Below are 21,694 nucleotides of genomic sequence, written 5' to 3'. Positions count from 1 at the left end.
GTTTTATGTTAGAGATAATACCAGAAAAAAGGGCAGTTTAAATTTAAAAAAAATGTTTGAAAATCTCCTACTGCAGTTAAAGTGTGCTGGATAATAAAAAAAATAATTAAGATAGTTATTTGCTAATTGCTCGTTATTCCGCAATTTCGTAGGCAATAATATAAATATTTAGCGGCGGCCCATCCTCAAAAGCATCCAAGGGTTTTTTTCGTCCATAACCAAGACCATTTGGTCCTCCTACCCGCTTCTAATATGCAGCATAAAGTCGTAACTTAATTTACTGCTGGAGGAGGAACTACTGCTGCCGAGAACGGGAAAAGCTGGAGCCATGGCTAAAAGTGTAATAAGGAAAAGTCTTTTACTAATTGAGGCCAAAGAAGCAGCGGCACAAATTATGAGCACGAAAAGAAAATAATAATTTTATTTTACAGCTTTTTTTTCTTTTTCATTTTTGTGCTTTGTTTTTGCCGTTGCTATTTGCTCCTTAATAGCCGTCAAGATTCTGGGAAAGAAATAAAGCAAACGGCGCAAGGCACACTGAAGACCCAAAGATGAACCCTTTTCTCAGGCTCCCCAAATGTGCGCAAGCGTTGAGCTGTGAAAAGGCACAACAGCAACACCGCAGCAACAGCATCAGGAGCAGCAGCAGCAGCAACACTGCAACAGCAACAAGAAGTGGCAGCAGCAACAGCGACGCGAGGCAACCAAGTGAAGTGGCGTGTGGCGTCATCAGGTTGCAGATGCTGCTGCTTCTGCTCCATGGTCGCCTGAAAAAAATGCGTTCTACTTAATGTTGCATGCATTTATAGCAAATATTTCCCATGCCCCACGCCTTGGCCTGCCCACAATTGCTAATGATGCAGGAGCAGTTCAGCAGAAGGAGCGACTCAAGGAGTTGCACCAAAACAAAAAATTATTAAAAAAGGAAACAAACAGTATTCTTAATACATATTATTTTTATAAAAAAGAAGCATGAATCTTATTAAGCATCGCCTTCAAACATTTTGGGATTCATTTTCACAAGTTAGATAAGTACTATTTGCATAAATGAAACCTTTTTTTCTTTGGGTGTAACCTTCGCTGGGTGCCACATCTCATGGAGATCCCATTCCCAGCTGCTGCCGCTCCTGCCAGTGCAACTTAGTTGGCGCTCTTGTCATTAAGCAGCGCAGCATTTACAGTTCTTGCCCGCTGGCTCCACTGAGCTTGGCTTACTGCTTTTCGATTTAACTGCTGATAGCTTTTGAAGTTAGAGTAAGTTACGTAGTGCACTTGGCGCACACTTATCTATCATTATCATCAGTAACACACACACACACACACACGCACATCGTGGCAACTTTTCTATTACGCTGCAAACTGCACTTATCGTCATCATCAGCAGCAGCAGCAGCAGCAGTATCTGCAACAGCAGGCACAGCAGCAACATCTCTACTTCAAGTGCAGAAGCAGCAAGCAGGTCGATGATGACGATGCAGCCGAGGAAGGAAGCGAGGAAGCACTGGGCCGGGTAACGTCCACTCTAATCACTGTATGCATCAGGCTTGATGGCATTAGTTGGACTGCTGGGAGCTGTGGTGCTGTGGAGTTGGGAACTGGGAAGCTGAAGCTGCCACCGCTGGATGAATGCCACTTGAGTTGTTGCCATCTCAGCTCTCAGCTGACGCCGACGATGACGATGAGTGCGGACTGTTTGGCAGCTGTTGATTCCCGCTCCCGCAGAGCGGTGCAGTGCGTTTCGGCGATGTAAGGCCAGATTCGTTGGTTTTCAGATGGTTGAGCAACCAGAGGATCGGAAACCATACTGGCTATCCTCAGATAAATTTTATTATTTATATCTCAGCCAAATAGATAAACTAAAGAAATAGATAAAGCTGAGAAACTTTAACGATCAATTTAAGGCCAGGAAAATAATAATAATAATACATCATTAATGTATACTATCGGCACTTAAACTGTACTGTTAATAACGAAAGTCTCTTTTTATAGCCTTGTTTACTTATAATTAGAGTGAGATATTTTTCCATCGCCCAGCTACGTTGCCACAGTCTTTGAACGTTCGCGGAAAACTGTATCTAACCATCTCGTTTGCCCTATCTTTTTCTCGCTCCCCAGCCTGCGGCCTAATTTTGTATAATTTCTCTGTATTTTTTTTTGTATTATGAATTTGCTGGAAAATTGCAATTTTATGTGCAATTTCTTGTGGCCATCCTCCTGCAACGCCCTGCTCCTTTGCTCAGCCCCGCTGGCTTACATTTATTAGAATAATTTAATTGCTTATTAAATCATCTTTGCCTTCATGACTCCTTTTTTCATATTTTCTCTTATTTTTTTCTGTTTCGTTCTAGGTGAGTTTGTTGATCTACTGCGGGGCCTGTGGACTAATTAGTTTTGCTGTTGTTGCGGCGTTTGCTGCTGCAGTTGCTGCAAGTGCAGCTGATATTGCTGATGCAGTGGCCGGTGCAACTTTATTAACTGCTCGAGGTTTCAATCTGCGGCTGTCAAATTAAATGAAATTTACACTTTACCGTTAAATTGGCAGGTACGTTAGAAAATTGCCCAGCCAGGTTCATAAATTTTTACACGGGGCTCTTTTGTGTACATTTTAAAGTTGATGCGGGCCAACGAAAAGCGAATGCACCTGCCCCCCCCCCCCAAACATTTCCCCAGCATTTTGCCCCACAGTAACGGCGTCCGATTTTGACACAATTTTGCAGTTGAGCGGCATAAAAAATAAATATAGTTATAGAGAGCAGGGAGAGCAAGGGTTGGACTATCCGGATTGGATTCCCCCGGCTCTATGTATTATGCATTTGGCATTTCGTCATCCATCCGTCCTTTCTGCCACTGAAATTCCAGCTGCATGCCTCAATGCACTTTGCGCTGAAATATAGAAATTCCACTATTTGGTTTCTATTGCTCTGCTTGTTTGTTACCCCTTTCATGCAACTGGTTTTTGTGTGCATCCAAAAAGGAGGAGGTACAAAAAAATAATGCTTACAGCAAATATAAACATGCAAAAAAGTTGAACAAACTCTGCTTGCTTTACGTTTTTCTTTTTCCTTTTTTTTTTCTTTTTTTTTTTTTCGAGTTTTTGCCTTCAGGGCGGAGGTTTGAGTCCATTTCGGAAAAACAGAAATGAAGGAATACAACAAATAATGCAAGCGAGCCGATTTTTGTTGTTGCACATAGAAAGCATAATGCAGCGTTGAGAGTCGCCTGGGATTAGTCGTTTTGGGGGATACACTTTCACTTCCCGAGGAAGTTGATGAACCGAAAGTTTAATTTAGACTTTCGTGTTTGTTTGGGGTGAGTCGTAAAATTTATGGGGTTCTTTTAAAGGGCTTTGGTGGAAATTGAGTATCGAATTCTTAAAGATATTAATACGAGCGTTGACTTTATTTTGCCCTAGGAAGAATTAGCCATGGCCTAAGAGATTAGAAACTTTAAAATGTCATCATGTGATATTTAAATACATTTAAATTCATGCTATACTGCTATTTTATATGGGCAACTATTTATAATAGTGTCATATGCCCTGGCCTTCGAGAACTTAGTGCTAGAAATGCCGGACAGAAAGAGAGATGAAAAAATGCGAGAACCATGAAATGGAAACTGCAATCCAAATATGAATCAAACCATGGCCCAGGCAGGCACGACCCAAAACCAAATGGGCCAGAAGACCAGAAACGGGCGAGGAACGGAGGAGCTGGCTTTATGGCCAGCATGCTGGCCACTTCCCCGCACTTGCCGGCCTTTTGGCCAACTGGACCAGAGATGTCTGTCTGCTGCTGCGGCTGTTGCATTGTCTTGTGGCTTTTGGCTGCAGTTGCACTTGGCGCTGCTATTTGGGTTTTTATTTATTTTTTGTTTTTTTTTCTGTTGCTTCGGCTTTTCCTTTTTACTTTTGCCGGCATTTGGCTTTGACCAATGGCCAGGGCGTGTTGCCTGTGTGTTCCCTATGTTCTAGGCATGTTTTGGTTTTGTTAAAAAACATTTCGACATACGCTCTTTGTGAGCTGAGTGTGTGTGTGCCTTGCATTGTTGTTGTACCATAGTTGCAACATGGTTTTACACATGTCCAGCTGACCTAATTCCACGAATATTTAAATTTGCTTCAAGCTTGTACAATGTTTATTACATTTTCCGTTATGCTAAATTCATATTTGAATTCTGTTTGAGCTGGAAAATTGTATTCTCGCAATGGCATGCGAGTATAAACCAATTAAGAGCAGAGCCTCCCTCAATCACAAATGTTATTTGGCCGCAAAAGTCCTAAATCAACATGGCCATAATCCAAATATGTACCCCTAAAAGGTCGCGAAGTGTTGACAACATGGAAAATGTTGGTTCAAACTAAAGTATTTGTGTAAATATTGTTTGGCTGGCGTTTGATTTCTCGGGCTAATGCTAATTTTCATTCTAGCAAAATCAGTAAATAAACAAAACTTAACAATGGCAATTGTTGTTTTCCCCGTTTTCCTCGTTTTTCCGGGGAAAACTGCAGTGCCACAGATCAACCACCGAAATGGATGGAAACATGTTTTCATTAGTCGAAATTATTAGACGGCTAGCCGTTCACCCCCCGAATGTGATTTGATTTTCCATATTGTTCCAAGCACGCACGCTCTATTCCTCCATATAACGCTCCATCCATTTGGCCAGTCATCAATACTTGTCGCACAAATCCTTTACACCATCGAAAGGAGCACCCCAGCGTTCTGGGAAGTTCATTTATTTTGTGTTTAACAGCATTTAGGGATTGGAATTTTCCACGCATTGTCTTATTTGCACACCCCGAAATCCGAAATCCGGGGGTTGCTAAATAATTTATTTCTTTTCTGCCCGTTAATGCCCTTCAAGTGTTCGCTGGAAAGCGTAAAGTCCTTTTTAGGCCTCCTGATTTGTCCGTGGATTAATTTGACCCTGAGCCAGTATTTTCTCCCTTCTTCGGATATTTAATTTATTTCGGCCCTTTTTTGTCTAGAAACTGACCACGCTAAACTTTTGGCCTTCAAAAAATGTTTTTAAAAAATTATTCGCTACCCCCGCCCGAAAAAAAAACAAATGGAAAAGAATGAAAAGAAATCAGCGCGCAAAACCCCAAAAAGCAATTTCTATGCACAGGCAACAACATAAAGTCAATTTACAGCACGAGCCCTGGAAGAAAAACACACAGGAAAAAATATATAAAAAAAAAAAACGCGAACCAAAATCCGGGACCAAAGTCAGGCTGCCAATAAATCCGTAACGAATCCTTTTGCCAACAGCAGCGGCAAGAACAGGAAAGGATCTACGCTTCAGTGCATTTTTGATGGACGTATCCGAGCGTAGCATATTGATGGCAAGTTTTGCGCATTTTTCGGATATTGCACAATTTCTTTTTTATTCTTTACTTGGGCTTTGCACTCTCACTTGCCCGAAAAAAATGATTAATTATACTGGCAAAATGGGCGTGATTGAGGCAAACGTTGTGCGAGGACTTTTAATTGGCTTTTGAGTCATCGACTAATAAAGATTAATTGTTTTTTAAGAGCAAAAATGTTGACAACAATGCCGCCGGCCGAAAGGGAAGCGAAAGGCCGAAGGCAAAAAAGGCCTAAAGCAAGAGGGAGGAGGCAAATGAGTGTGGAAATGGGAATTATTGGTAGAGTTTCAGGGGCAAAGGACACTCGGATGCGTCGGATGGCCAGGACATGGCAGGACAGTTTATCTATGTCAGCACAGTGGTACGCACTCAATTGGAAGATTAAATGCAAGCCTAACAGTCTGCTCGCGGTCTCGTTCGGGTGTGATCTCTTGAGTACAGTGCGTTTTGAGGTTGTAAGGATACAGGCGAAAATGGTTGTGAAAAAGCAGATTTTCAAATGCTTCAAAGAGGTATCTAAAAGTATATAAGTAATCATTAAGGCTTTAAATATTCCACAGAATGAAAGACCTTAGATCAATAACCAGATTTCAAGTAGCAAGTTACAATATTTTGGGCTAGCATATACTTGCGCTACGCACTGTAGCCCTTTAGTCTGCGAACCAGCCACTTGCCAATGCTGCACTTTACTTTTTTTTTTTTTGCGTTTTACTTCAGACAATGTGTTATTGTGTTCCCCCGCTTCTCGATTTCGGTTGCATATGCGGTGGTGGCTACTGTGGACCGTCCATTGGCAGGTCGAGCGAACGAACGAACGGTTCAAATGGGCCGCTCGATGTTGCTGCTGTTGCCCTGTGCTGCTCGCTGCTGCTGCCTCATCCATTTTTGCGTATGAATTGCAAAACGCCGCACATATTTCACGTTATTGTTTGGTGGTGCTCGCCGTCTGTCTGCTCGTCTGAATGTGGCTTCCAGTTCTGGGTAAAGCAGGTAACCCTCCTCCTCCACCTCCTCAGATCCGATCCGATCCGTTGGCATTCCAAGTCGTGCCACACATTTGATATATGTTTTGGTGTCGAGCATGAGTTAACTGTGTCACAGGCATCGTAAATTTTCGCCACATTTTCCAAGGGTTCGATGAAAGGAGTCGAGTCGAGTGTGTGGAGTGCGAGGAGTACTGCATTGAAATTGCTAGAAATAATCGTAAAATGATGAAGTCGTCCGCAGCAATATGAACTTCAACTTGGGGACCGAAATAAATGATTTGTGTGTGTCCTGAGTTTGCATTTCTCCGGGGTGGCGGCACTAAATTATCTCATATTTCTTCAGCGTTCACTGAGATGGGTATATGCATATATGTATGTATGTATGTTATGTGTATATATCTAAATTAGTTGAGTAGTTGTGTGGGGACTAATTAGGCGGCTGCAATTGCACTTTCAAGTGGCTGACAGCAATGACAGGATATACGTTGTATACCTTCGTATGTATGTATGTATGTACATACATGTGTTCGGATATGTCATGAAAAATGATACACAAAACCCGCTTTGGCCAAGGGGCAGCTGCCCCTCGGATGGATGCCTTCTGTCTTTTATTTGCTGCCTCTGAGCCCTTTTGTTTTATGCCGCCAATGGGCCTTTTGTTGCTGCTGTTGTTGTTGTTGGCCTGGGGTCTCTCTTTCGCTCCTTTTCGAGTATAATTTCGTTTAATATTGTTCATTTTAGTTGTGTAATTGTGCGACGTTGTCAAATGACAACTCCACCTCCTTACTCGCTTCCTTCACTTTCGTTTTTCAATTTTTCATTTCAACCGAATTGTTGGCCATCCTCTTCCTTTTTTTTTGCCTTATTGTTCTTGGCCGCAGATCAGTTTACAGGCTATGGGGAACACAACCTGGTCGAGGGTCGCGTGGGTATCGGATATATATATATAGATATATGTATATATATATAGTCCTCCTTGGTACCTACCTGCGTCCTCAGAGATCCGCAGCCCTGTCATATAAGGTTTGAGGTATAAAAGTGGCTTAAAGGGCAGCGCCACATTTTGACATGACATTCTCAGGTTTTTATCAGATCCAAAGCAGCAGTCAGTCGGTTGGAAAATGTTCTGCTCTTCCCTTTAAAAATGCGTTGTATATATATATATCGTATCGTAATTTTCATTAATGGTCTGTGGCGACTCAGTTTTATGAGGCATCTGCCTGGGATGAGATGAGATTCTGCTAGGCCAATCAAAATGATGAAATTTCAATTCTTCGCCGTGGGTTCTGCCATGTGAAATTCGAGCTAGTTGAGTGGTTTTTAGGGTAATGCGGCCTGACACTGATTTGGATATGTTGTGAGCGAAGAGATTTGACAGGATTGAGATGGGCATAAACTGTTAAAAGGTTAGGATCTGATATGAAATGGTCTGGTCCTAGGGTGTTTAGGTGAAGATGGCGGCAAGATCTTGATATGCTATTGGAAACGTTCGAAACGGAAATGAATTTGAGTACTTGAAGAGTAGGAAAATATAACCTATTGCTTAAAAATAGCAACATTCTGTAGCAAATAAGATGGATCTATTAATACATATCCCGATTAATCACTTATAAAGCCGAAGTAAACTCTTAAGGCTTGCCATGATTAATTAGCAACTGAAAGAAGTAAGCTATTAATGTTTTTGCCCGCATTGTGTTTAAAACAAAATGTGGCTAAAGATAAAAGGCAAACAACTCACGGGCTTTAAGCCCAAATTTATAGAGGCAGCTTGATGATGAAAGTTGCTTAAAGATAACAAATTGGTTCGATCATGAGGCGGATACAAAATCTTACAAGTTTCCTGAACTTAACAAATTGCTGCGATCATGATGATGGCCCATGATCGATATATCTTTAGTCGAGGCCTTTGTTATCATAGTCACGCCTATCGAACGCTTGTTTTCTCAATTGTATCTGGCGGATCGAAGCCCCCCGTTTAACCCCCTGTTGCCGGAGCTTTGCCAATATCCCGTGGCGAGTGCGTGAGGCGATCGAAGAAACGCACTTGGAAGTCATTAATCAGGGCCCACTTAAACACATTTAAACGCTTACGAATTGTAACGAGCCCGACCACGATTTATTTTTTCTTTCGATTGTCTTGTGTGCTTTTTATTTCGTTCTTTATTATTATCATTATTATTATTATTATTATCATTATTGATACAATGCCGTTTGTGTTAACCGTTGCCATAAATTCACTTTAACCGATGACGACGACGCATGCGCCGCTGCCACAAAGACGGCGATGAAATCTCAATAAGAGAAGCTGTGGGGACACAAGTAAGAAAACGAGATCGCTGGCAAATCGGAATGTAAATTTTGTCGCTTCTCGGGAATTGATTTATATCTGCTGCATGTCTGTTGGCGGCGGCCCCTCGTTTGGATTGGATTGGATTGGATTGGCTTGGATTGGCGTGGCGTGGCGTACTTCACTCCACTTTATTATTCATTGGAAACACAAGTCGGACTGATGCTGATGAACCATCCGAATGGAGTAAAAATTAAGCAGAAACTCTACTCCGACAATAAAACCCATAAAACCAACCGATGGCAAAATCAAAGCCATAGCAGCCAGGCAGCGTAGTAAAAGCCAATGCCGGAGCTTTGAATTTCAATTAATTTGACTGACTGCCTGACTGATGGACTGCCCGAAGGGAGGAGAACCTCGTAAATGTGGGCTTTTTCATTTTTATGGGTTAATTGCCATTGTAGGTTTGCCTCGTTTCGGTTCAATCAAAGGCAAATGGCAAAAAATAAAGGCGAACAGGAGGGAAGAGCGCCAGTTTATTTATCTTCCGCTTGGGAAGAATTTGTTGTGATTTATGTGACTTCTTGGGGTTACGAAAATTGATAAAATATGTGACGGCAGAAGGAAGACGACAATCTGGCACATTGACAAAATGCTAAATTGGAAATTAATCAATGAAAATTGAATGCAAAATTAATATTTATGGGACAGCTTTTGCACAAGCGCCGAAGTCCAATTATGGCCATCAGATTTAAATATGAAATATTATTCGGATTTGATTTTATGCGAAATAAATAAAATGAAAAATGGAGCAAAAGAAAAATTAAAAATTCATTAATGCATTGGTAAACAATTGCGACAAAGTTGGTGGTTGATAATTATATAAAAATGTTCAAGAAAAATTAATGTCATTTATCATTTCAACAATTCACAAAAGGATAATAACAATTAGGCCTGTGGTTAAGAGCGAATTGAAGTTTATATTTAAAAAGTTGCATATCACCACAACATAATGGTCACTTAAAATAAATTTCGACCAACAATAAGCTTTTTCATACGATAAAATTGACTTAAATCGATGTTTACAGAAACTTAAAGTTTTCCCCATTCGGCAACCGCACACATCAAAATAATAATCATTGTAATTATAGTCGAAGCCATAGTAATAATCATAAAATGGTGAAAAATATTCAGACCAGTGGACGAATAAATTGCCTTGCCAACTTTTGACCATTTTCCCCCACACTTCCCCCCCTGCCACTCCTTAACCCTTTTCCGCCTGTCTGCCGTACACAAATTATGCCTGCATTTAAGTAATTGTTGCAGCCGATGACAACGCTGCTGTTGCATGTCCTCCACTGTCTATCTCTGCCACTTGCACTGACAACAAAAAGTACGCAAAAAATGAAAGAGTGCATATAGTGTGTATATTTGTATATCCATATATGTACATATAGAGTGGAAAGCAGGACCAAGCGGAATTCATAAACTGCAGCGACGACAAATTGATAGAGGGCGTGCGGGAAAGGGGGCGAGTATGCACATCGTATAAAATTTTATGAAACGCCATAAAAATATTTATAAAATTGTCACCAAGCTACATGTTTACGAGCATTTAAAAAATGATATTTCCAATAATGCGAAAATTATACAGATAAAAAAGGGAATACTTAAACTGATTGCACAAACGGAAATTACACAGATCGTTGAGATAGGAAACGTATGGTGTTAAGGGTATTTAATGGGGTTTCTTTACAGTAATGGCAAAGTAAAGATAGAATATTTGCACTTAAATTAAATTATATTCCAAATTTTGCATCTTTTATCAAAATATATTCAAAGTTTTTAATAACCTAATATCATATTATATTTTTCAAGTATGACATGGGTTTCTGAAAACAATTTAGATCGATTTCTAGACATTTTCTTTATGATTTTCAGAGGGAGTACGCTTCATTGATTTCGCCCAGCTTTTGACAGTTGAATGCATTTCTGATGCTCATTTCAAGGGAGTGGGGATAGTTTGGTCCATGTATCTGCAGCTCTGAAATGGCGTGAGTGTTGCACGTGTCACTAACACAGCAGGCGGTACTGGGATGTGCAAAATCGAAAGAATATTTCACACTTGCTGACCCGAAGCGATTCCATGCACTCCCAGCACACGCAATTCGAAATTGACTAATCCAAAGAGCATTCCTGACACTCGCCTTACCACCACCATCAGCACCACCTCACCCCCCTTAGAGGTTGCCTTCGTCACTAATGACTTGGCACTTTTCGCAGGACAGCAGCAGCGGCGGCAAAATCAGGAACAGCAGGCAGGCAACCTGTGCCACGCCCTTGGCTGTCAGGCATTTGTCATATTTCTGTCAAATAAGCGCTTTTAATATTGATAGCTGCCGCCTGCCACTGTCAACAGGATGTTGGCTTCAGCGCGTTTTCAGCGTTTTCAGTTCGCAAAGTGTGGAGGACTCCGAGGTTCAGAGCTTCAGTGCTTCAGATTCCTTCCAATCCCACGGAATCAGCTCAGTGCAGCTCGGAACGCAATCAGGCGTTTTATGTGAGCAGCTTAATGTGAATTTATTGCATTTCAGCCAGTTGCCACCCGCTTCCTGCTCTTCGCCCTTACATAATGAGTCTCCATTTATTTCCTTTTCATCTTTTCATTTTTTTTTTGTTTTTTGGTATATTTTTTTCTTGGGTTTTCCTCCTCTTGAAAATAAATCAATAAGTATGCAAACGTCTCTAGCTGAGCTGCCAAATTTTGATTATGAGGGTTAACGATTTAACATTTCATGGGGTCAGCGTAATGATGAGGATTTATGGGATGCCAGTTCGACTTAACTGTAGCGCCATTTGTTTGCCGCACCGAACTAACAAATAAAGACAAACATTTTACATTATGGAACATTAAAAACATTAACTTAAGACTTCAAGTTGGTGTGGGATTTACAAAGGCACAGTTCGTTGAAGCCACCTGCGCCTTTTTTTCTTACAGTACGAGTATCTTTTTGTTTGACCACCCGCTGCGCTTGAATACCGAAAAAAATGATATAAATTTATTTATACTGCGCCACAGAGCTTTGGCTCTGGGGCATTTGCCTTTCGCGAATGTGTGTTGCTTTTCGCTTTTCGGTTTGCAAAATGCAAAATGAAAAATGCCAAAAGGTCATCAGCTTTTGGGCCCAGCATGAAGCATTTTCGCTGGGAGAGTAAAAATTATGATTGCAACATTTGTGGCTTGGGCGATGGGCTTGGAAGATCATTATTAGACGGCCGCAGAGTGGATACTTTTTTATTATACGCAGCTATAGCCCTTGGTTATGGGTTACAGGTTGTAAAACTAGAGTAACAGCATCAATCGGTGGCCGTGATACCACTTCCATTGTAGGCAATTAAGTGGTGTGCCTGGAGGCAATGAGATACACCAGATAGTGCAGTTTTATTGGGGTAGTGTGTTTAATTGGCTGAGAAGATTTAATGGTTGCAATAAACTACACATGGTTTAATTAAATAAATAATATATACTAAACTAAATTAATGTGCCAACTAACAAAAACTATAATAGGCATATAAAACATTTATTTGTGCAATTTACCTAATTCAAATTAACAAACACGAAGTTGCTTAAATCATTTTTTGCAATTTAAAAATAAACGTTTTTATTGCTATAATTCAGACCATATACATTATGAGTTGAGTATAAAACAGAGAACTATTAATTGAAATTAGCATTTAGACAGATAATTATCAAATCGAATGAGGGCGTAATTTATAGACAAACTCTGCTTTCAATTAGCCATAAATATAAAACATTCTGTTTGCTATTACGACTTAATCAATAAGTATTTAAGTTTCACATCCCAAGAGACCTGATCTGCAGTGCAAGATTCATATATTGCAGCAATGGCAACCTCTTTTGAGTCAATTGCTGCTTAATTGCCAGCCAAGACTTCTTGCATTACGACCTGTCCCATTGGTTCGTGTTCGAGCAATCAATTCCTTAAAGTTTACACAACAATTGCGGTTTAATTAGAGTCATGCATACTACATTATAAATGCCAAAGCCAGACATGTGTGTGAATCTGAAACTAAATCGGGTTTTGCTCATGGTTTTCGCCCCGAGACAGGGACAGTTTTCGATATTTATTGCTGGGTGTGGCATTCAGCCCCCCCCCCCGGTTCACCTGCCCGGTATTGGCAGCATTGGTATTAAAAAGGGGCTAGTCTAGGGTTCGAAATTCGTAATTAATTTATTGAATGCGTTCGCCTGCTTTCGGTTTCATGTGAGTGTGTGTTTTAGCCCGGAGGTTGTAAAATTTTAATGTCCACTTCATTATCTCGACTTGAGAATCTAATTACCAAAAGTGACTGCAGTCAGGTCGCCTCGGCCCAGTTCCGTTCCCTTTTTTCGGGACATTCTTGAAGTGCCCAATATATATATATATATATCCTTATATATGTGACAGTGAATCGTTTTAGCTGCTTTCCTGCAGCTGACGCCACAAAAGTCAACAATTTTCTGGGCTCAATTAAAAGAGTCGAACTGAAACCGAAACTTGGCTGACTGCCGACTTGGCCGGGCCTTTATTATCTTGATGAGCGGCCAAACTATTTTACGAGCTCAACAACAAGTTAATTAGCCGTTGGTATTAATGCCCCCAGTGGCGGCAGTTGCTTGAAACAAAAATTTTATGTTGTCAAATGGATTTTGGTGGCCTCTTCGCCGTTCCACTTCCTATCATTAATGAAGACGCCCAGGTCTGTCGGCAATTTATTTGCTTTTCTCCTCTTATTTTTCTGTATAATTTTTATTGCTCAATGACTCCGGGGACTATGCAAAAATTGTAGAAGTATATACATATATACAGAGATGTGAACAGTGACTGTGTGTTTGCTCAGCTAATGATTATAATTAGATTGCGCCAAAGTGCGTGGACTTGGCCATCTTAATTGCCATTAAGTCAAAGTCGTGGACCGGTGAGCGTGTGAACATTTTGTTTATGCCGTTTCCGTTGCGCACCTGCAAAAAAATAGATATATAAGAAAAAACCAACAGAAATAATGATAAATGAAATCAACGAAAAATTGTTTCGCCTGGCTGTGCAAATAATTTTTAATTAAATGGCAATTGCGCATACGCCGCGTGTCCCGCCAAGATGTAAGATAGATAAATCGCCAGACAGCCAAGTGCCAGCTGACACAGCTGTTGGCGACGTGTTGCAATTGCTGTCGCTGTTGCCGCTGCAACTGCACAACTGCAACCACTGCACCATGCCATAAACTCAACAATCCCAATTGTAATTTGCTTGGCCGTTTATTGAGCCGCAATTTGATTTGCTCGGCAACACCTCTCACAATTGTCTTAAACTAAGGCCAAGAGTCAAACACGATCCCAATGACAGCGTTTTAATGTAAAATCAATAAAAGAGAACCACTTCGGCCAACCCGACCGACAGACAAATTAAAATGGCCGAGGAGACCCTATAGAAAACAAAAACGAAAATCTGAGAAAAATCGTTTTTGTATTAAATGCGTTACGACAACACGCCCACACGGCATCAATTTGTTGACTGAAGCCAACAACTGCAACAAGTCCGGTCGGCCACAATTTATTCGATGATGTTGCATTAAATTGTTTTTCGCATCAGTTTGGTATAGTTTTCTTTTACTTTTTTGGCCCCTGCCCCACCCGCTGTGCCCTGCGTGGGCGGAAGATCCGAAATTAAACAGAAACAAAAAGGGGAAAACCCAAAACAAAAGCAAAACAAATCGAGCCCCCGACAAACTTTGACCCCAAAAAAAAATAAATAAATGCAAAGCCAATAGGTCGGAAGTGAAAGGGTTGGGTTGTGTGTCATAGGCACCCAGAAGCGCTGGCATTTAAAATGATGTCGGTTTTATAATAAAAATGTAATGTATTATGATTCAAGTTGGTGTGGAAGTGGCTAATAAAAAGCTGGTAATTTCAAAAATTTCTATAGAGAAATACAAAAAAATTACCAATCAATTAAGACCATTAAATCGTTTTATATTCCTTCTTTTTTTTTTTGCCAATAACTCAAAATGAATTTTCCAATCAATCTGCCATCGAACGTTTGCCCACTTTAGCCACACATTTTCCATAAAATCATTGAAATAAAAATACTCAAGCTCGTAATTGATTCCATAGACTCTTCAAAATCACTTTCCCAGCAATTTGCGATTGATTTCCGGTTAGCGCAGCAAGTAAAAGTTCAATTCATGACATTTGGTCGACAGTTTTATTGGTGAATAATTGGTCATCATTGAAGTATTTTGTACGGCGAACTCAATACCGAATACCATCGTCGAACCCGTCCATGATTGATCTATTCAATGCCAATGAAAATGAAAATGGAAACAAAGCAGCTGCCACACCAGGCAACAAAAACAACAAAAACAACAAAAAACAACAAAAACAACGAAAACGACAACAACGCAGCCACAAAAGTAAAGGAAAAACTAGAGAAGAGCGACTGAAAAAACAAGAAATCAGCTTAGTCACTGGGAAAAGAGGTGGGGTGGGTGGTGCTCCATGGTTCTGGGGAGTGGAACATAAATTATATGATATGTTTGTCCTTTAACGAAAGGTGTGGGGGTGGTGAGATTGGGCGAGGCCTTCTGGATTATGGGAACGATTATACCTGGCAACTGGGAAACGGAAAGGGTGTGCTAGAATCCTAGATTGTTTGGATTCACTAAGTTGGACCTTTTAATTGTAATAGTAAAACAGCTCAAATTGATGAATATACTTTATTTAACTATATATCAGAATTATACAAGGTTTTTGTATTTTTGCTAAATGTATTGTTTTTTTTATTTAATGGGCATCTTGGAATCTATAGTCAAAGTTAGCATTCCTATGCGCTTCTCCTTTTGCGACTGCTCGCTGACGAGTCAAGCAACCACTGAAATAATCCATTAAAGATAAACTAAAAGCAAACACTAAACTTTAGTGCTAAGCCTGTGGAAACCGCAGTGCGCCCACAACACACCCACCCACTCACTCACTCACTAGCCATGAATGGATTGATAATCAATCATTTATCAATGAACGAGGGAGCCAAAAGCGCGGCACACGCCTTTCCATAAAAATATCGCCTGTGTGTGTGCGTCTGTATGAGCTTTTAGTTTGCGTTTAACGCCTCATGGATTCTCGAAAGCGGAAGCAAGTTTTCGAGGGGGTTCCCACCCATATATGTTCGAATATATATATATACATATGTCTATGATGAAGCGATATGTGTGCATGAGCAGGAATGCACGCATTATAAGCCCTTTACCTAGATAAGAAGTTCGTTCCCAGTCGCAAGATTGTGGGAATTTTCGATGGGGTGGCGAAATGAAGTGAGAGGGCGTGTGCAGTTGAACAAACCGCAGCTGCTACTGGATTTAATTAATTTTCTAGCATTCTGAGTTTGATTTGAATCTCGGCGGCGCAACGAACGTCATCAACATCAATTGTGGCAATAGCCGCGGGCTCTATTGATTTGTGCGAGATATATTATGGTGGGAATACCAGATTTTCCTAGAGGTTCGGTTCCGGCCATGGATTGGCGGAGGGTTGGTTGGTTGGTTGGGTTGGGGAAGGGGGGTTATATCATCTATTTTGCATAGACATATGCGGGCTCACCATATGCGGCCAGCCATTTCAAATTTATGCAATTTTCCGGCCGCTCTCTAAATTATTGAAAATAAACGTTTTTCGCTGACTACTAAAATTTTCCCCACTCACCATTTCCATTTTTTTTTTCTATCCATTTTTGCAGGAGCAATGCGGCGAAGCGGTGGCGCCAAACAAAATGTGAGGATAAACCAGAGTTGGAGCCTTCTGGGATTATGCTAAAAATGCTCAAAGTGCGATATAAATTTTTATGAGTGTACGCGCTGAATTTTTACGACTGTCTAGGGGGCGGGGAAAATAAATTAGAGAAAATGCCCCAGGGAGGACGATTTAAAACAATACAATAGCTTAAAGTGGCAACGGAAATTGCATGCAACCAGGAGGCGTGGCACTGGTCGCCCCTTCACCCCAAGCACGTGACGCGCACACCAAGCCAACGGCAACGTAACCTAATAGAAGCCATTTTGTAGCGCTAATTCGCAGGACACACGTAAACACAGCACAGCTCCGTCTTACGTAAAAACACCACCCATCTGCCAGTCCGGAAATCAAGCAGAAACCATACACTCACCTCATCATCCTCACCGTCACCATCACCATTACCGTCATCATCAGGATGGCCGTTAGCAATATTGTGTGCGAGTGGCTAAGAGCTTTGGGCCTGGCCCAATACGCCGAGAGCTTCCTGGACAATGGCTACGACGACCTGGAGATCTGTAAACAGGTCGGTGATCCCGATCTGGACGCCATCGGCGTCGAGAATCCTGCCCATCGACACAAGCTGCTCAAGAGCATCCGATCGCTGAGGGAAAAGGGCGCCGCCTCCGTCTACTTTATGCTCAACGATCCCAACTCGCTCTCGGGCAGCATGGAAATCCTCTGCGAAACACCGCCCAACAACGAACTGGAGCTCGTCCTGCGGGAGCAGCTGGAGACGGACGGAGTCCGGCTCACTGCGCATCCATACTCAACACCGGTAAGTGCAGCATTTTATATGTGGGTTACATCACCATTTAAGCCCCTCGAATTCTTTCCCCCCAAAACATACTAAAGTTGTGCTACAGAAAATTCAACTTGGCAAAGTCGTGCCGAGCATCATTAACATGCCAAATTCGACTCCCCTGGCTGATATGGAATATATCTGAGGCGTGGCCAGGCAAGGGGGTATTTGGGAGGGGGGCTTAAATATCTATTAAAAAGTATCTGCCCCTGCTGCCTGTCATAAAACTTTCAATCCAGCATGCTGAAATAACCCGCACACACCCGCTGCAGGCCAAACTTTCGGCCAGAGCTTTCTATTACGAAATCCAATTGCAAACAAAACTGAAATTGCACTCGCCCGGTCCCCTAAACTATGAAATAACCCTCCCTACATTTGGGTTGGGTTCCGGTTGAACCCAGCCAGTTCCATTGCCGCCCACACCGAAAAAAAATAAGATAGGGAAGCGAACGAGCGAGCTATGCTGCTCCCTGGCGAAAAACTATTCAATGTCAGTTTACATACTTAAATTAAAATTCTCGACATGCGAAGCAGAATCAAATAATGGAGAAGGGCAAAGGAATACCAGGCGGGGATTTGGGGGTATTCGGGGGGATTGGGGGATCCCAGGGGCAGTTGCATCGTTGGCAAATGTCAACCCGGTCCGGTTCGGTCCGGTCCGCACTTGACAGTAAAATGGAGAACATTTAAACAGAGGCAAAGCAGCAACTCCACCTTCGGTCTTTGGACTCCTCTCATCCAGATCCAAGTGCTCAACACCAACTCTCCGCTGACCAGTGGCCTTTCTGTATGGGAATGGGAAGCTTTTAGCTTTGGCTTCGCCAGTGCGACTATATAGTATAACCCCTTATCCACCGACTCGAGATTCGAGACTCGAGTGTCATGTTGCTCCATGCCGGTCTCCATTGTTCTCCACTCAGCAGCGAGGTGCTTCTCTCTTGCTGCCCCTTCTCATCGTCATTGTACCCGAATCCCCGAATCCCGGAATCCCAGAAACTGTAACTCCAACTCCTGGCCAAAGCATCTCCCAGGTAGGCGACATATCATGTGTTACCAAAAAGGCACCGAAAATGTTTCGTTTTCTGACCAGCAAATCCACCAGGTGCACTGAGAATGAAGTTTTGCAAAAATAAAAATAAAGGAGAAAATAACATAAAATAAAAGTTCAATAGATGTTATAACAATGATTAGACTGTGTAAGGTAAACTTGAGATTTTAATAGGATTTATTTTTGCCCAAATTCCTGGTATTGCATATTCCTTAATTATTTCCAGTGCAAAGGAGCATTTAAAAAATACCTTTAGCCTTCTGGCTTCAGGTTCTGGGTTCTGGTTTTATTGCTGCGAGCGAGTGTAATTAAAATAATGCCAAAGAGCAGACAAGTTGCCGGATAAATGGCAACATTTGATGGACTTCTTCTTTGAAGCTATAAGCTATGGGAAAGGCTAAAGATGAAGCGGCAGCCCCGGCGGAAGTTTGATTTATTATGCAAAAATATTTCGCAGCTTAAAGTTATAGCCCCTCCGAAAAAGAAGGAATCTTAGAAGAGGAAACCTTTTCAGCAGAGACTAAGAATTTTGCACATCAGTTCAGTGAAATGTGATTTATTTATATGAGCCAGGATATCGCGAAGGATGGGCACACGAATGGAATGGAATGGAATGGCCGGCAACGTTGGGGGCACAAATCACGTCATTGAGTTGTTTTCATCAAAAGGGCAGGCATGAAGAGTCTCAGATTTTTAGTCTCAGTTTCAGTCCCTCATTCATTCATTCATTCAGTCACTCACTCACCGGTCGCCTGCTTCACCGTTGGCCAGTTTTGTGTGTGCGCGAGTATTTTTATCCCGAAAACTATCTTTGGGGCCTGACGACCAACAACCAACGGACAACCGACAACCGTCGACGTCTTGCAGTTTTGTATCTGCGTATATATCGCTGGCATACAATTTTTATTTATTACTCATTCAGCTGCAAAATTGTTCCTTAATTGCCCATATCAGCTGAGAAATGAAATTTATTACCTGGCGTGTGTATATCGCCAGTGTCCAGTCGTCTTCCTCCGCCAATCCAGTCTTCTCCTGTCTGTTTGTATCTTCGCCTGTCTGCCGCATCATTATCAGGCTCAACTGAACCCAAGTCGGGCTCTCGGACTCGGACTCGTAGTTGGAGTCGGGAGCTGGGAGCTGGGAGCCGGGAGCCGGGAGTCGGGAGTCCCTGGCATCGGCAGATATTTTCCCCCAGCTTCATCGACATCATTAGTTTTGTGCGCAGTGCCGACAACGTTTTGTATATTTACTTAATATTGCATTCGGTGCTCCGCTCGCTCTTGGCCAAAGAAGCCATGACCATTTATCTCGGACTCCGAGGAGCAGCCTTCTGTGATTTCTGATTTCTTATGCCAATTTACTTGGGACTGGTCGTTGAGGTTGCTCCACATTGTTGGATGAGCCATGAGCCAGCCATTCAGCCATCCAGGCATTCTCATCATCCAACAACCAACATCATTATCACCGTCATCATCGTCGTCATCGTCATCATCTGTAGCTGTGGAGCCACCATAGATCAAAAGACAGTTTGCTTTAGTTTTCCCTCCTTTGCCGTTGTATAAATTTATTTTATGTGCCTTTAGCCTTGACCAGGTCAAGTTGGTTGGGCTCTTTGGGGTCGTCTCCTGTATGTTTCCTCTGTACTTTATTCTTCCTGCCCGCTGACCGAACGAACGACTTGGCTGACTTTAAGTTATTTCTGCACCGGGGCTTTATTGATTTGTCCTCTTTGATCTTCTGGCTGTGCTGTGGCATGATTTCATTTTTATGAACTCGAGTTTGGATTGTCTTTTTGCCCCTTTCTTTGGCTCTCCTGGATTTTGCGTAGCGTGGCAAGTAATTGCCGCAATTCAATTTGTTCATTTTGCCTACGTGCTGTGTGGCTTTATTATTGTTGATTTTACTCGCCCATTATGGCGGAACTTTTGTAGGAAATTGGTCAGTTGGTCGGTTCTGTTCTTGTCTGGTCTTACTGCTCATTTACTTTCGATTATGTGCTGCCCCTGAATTGAAATTAATGGGCAAATATAAATCATGTGTGCGGGAACTATGGTTTAGGTTTCATATCTCCAAGAAATGCCATAAATAACATTGATTATCTGCGAAACTAATTTCAAGTTTTAAACTTTGCTTGTACATTTTAAAGACGCTTTGAAGTTTAACCCTCAGCATAATATAATATAACTCTGTTTGTAAAGGCAAGTTTCAGTTGCTGTTTATTTGACCAAGGGTTAAGTTCTTCAACCCAGAATCTTTGACAGATTTCATCTAAATCTCTATTAACCATCGCCCCAAACCCTTTGGCCAATTAATTTTGGTAAAGTCTTCAGCAGCTGGAGCGAGTTTTCTTTCATTTACCCGCATTTCCTTCGACATCTGCATACATCTTGAGCCTGCATTTTCCAGCAGCTAGAATTCAACTTTTGTCATTGCACTAATTAAGACAAAAAGCGGGAATTGTTATGGAGTTTTTCATCATCGCCCCCCGCATCGAAGCAGCAACATCAAAGCAGCCAATTTTCCAACTCCCACCCTAGGCGGTGGAAAAAGGGGGAAAATTTGCATAGCTTTCAGCATTCAACTTAATCAAGCATTTAACACCAAAAAGTAAAACTGCGAAACCATTCATTGCTCATAAAAAATTAAAGTCTAATTGTGCGCGGCGGCAAAAAGGAAAATGAGGAAATTGGTGGAAACGCTGAAAATGGTGGAAATGGTGGGGGCCAAAAGGGAATCCATGTCCAGGGCAACATTGTATTTTTTGTTTTGTTTTCCTTTCACACCGCCTGCCATCCGTTTTGGACCCTAAAACTCGACTGAATGGCAGCGGGAAAAGCCCTCTTCAAAATATATATCCGCCTCCTAACAGGAGCAGGAGCTGAAGCACAGGAACAGGAATTGAAATTCGAGCAACAGGAACAGGAGGTGGGAGGCAGGAGGTGGGAGGTAGGAGGCAGGACAACGGCAAACCGAACCGTTTGCTAACGTGCTGCGGCTGCGTGCTTTTTAATTAATTTAATTGCAATTTAATTACGCTTGCTATTTAATTAAACACATTGAACAAGCGAACGCGAACAAGTTGGCCGTTACATTCCGACGTTTGCTCAAGCCCAATTGCATGTAAGTACGGCTTGTGCTTTTACTTTTTCCGGGGGGCGGATCCTTGGCCCTCTAAAAATTTTGGCAATAGTCTTTGCTTTATTTTTTGGTGGCTTAATTAGAGCCGACTGCACAAGTTTAATTGATTTGTTGGCTGATGAAGAGTTGGCCCTTTCAGTTCAGGGGTGTGCAGCAAATTAGTAGAAACATTTCATGTATGAATAAACTTTCGAAATGGAATTGGTTTTATAGAAACTGAAC

General features: G+C 41.8%; 1 protein-coding gene across 4 annotated transcripts in view; it reads left to right on the top strand.

Annotated features, from left to right (window-relative positions):
• Window positions 1-21,694, top strand: part of LOC122622256 (sterile alpha motif domain-containing protein 5-like) — a 153,806-nt gene that overhangs the window by 24,591 nt on the left and 107,521 nt on the right. For 3 of the 4 annotated variants that reach the window (XM_043800578.1, XM_043800577.1, XM_043800576.1), the window contains exon 4: window positions 16,432-17,262. In XM_043800578.1, coding sequence (XP_043656513.1) covers window positions 16,903-17,262 — 360 coding nt within the window. In that variant the 5' untranslated portion in view covers window positions 16,432-16,902. Of the gene's footprint in view, window positions 1-16,431; window positions 17,267-21,694 lie in introns of all 4 variants that reach the window. The other variant, XM_043800580.1, reaches the window with a different exon arrangement.

Source organism: Drosophila teissieri, chromosome 3R, assembly GCF_016746235.2.
Source record: "Drosophila teissieri strain GT53w chromosome 3R, Prin_Dtei_1.1, whole genome shotgun sequence".
Classification (NCBI taxonomy): domain Eukaryota; kingdom Metazoa; phylum Arthropoda; class Insecta; order Diptera; family Drosophilidae; genus Drosophila; species Drosophila teissieri.
Note: the sequence above shows the minus strand (reverse complement) of the source record. Positions and strands in the feature narration are given on the sequence as shown.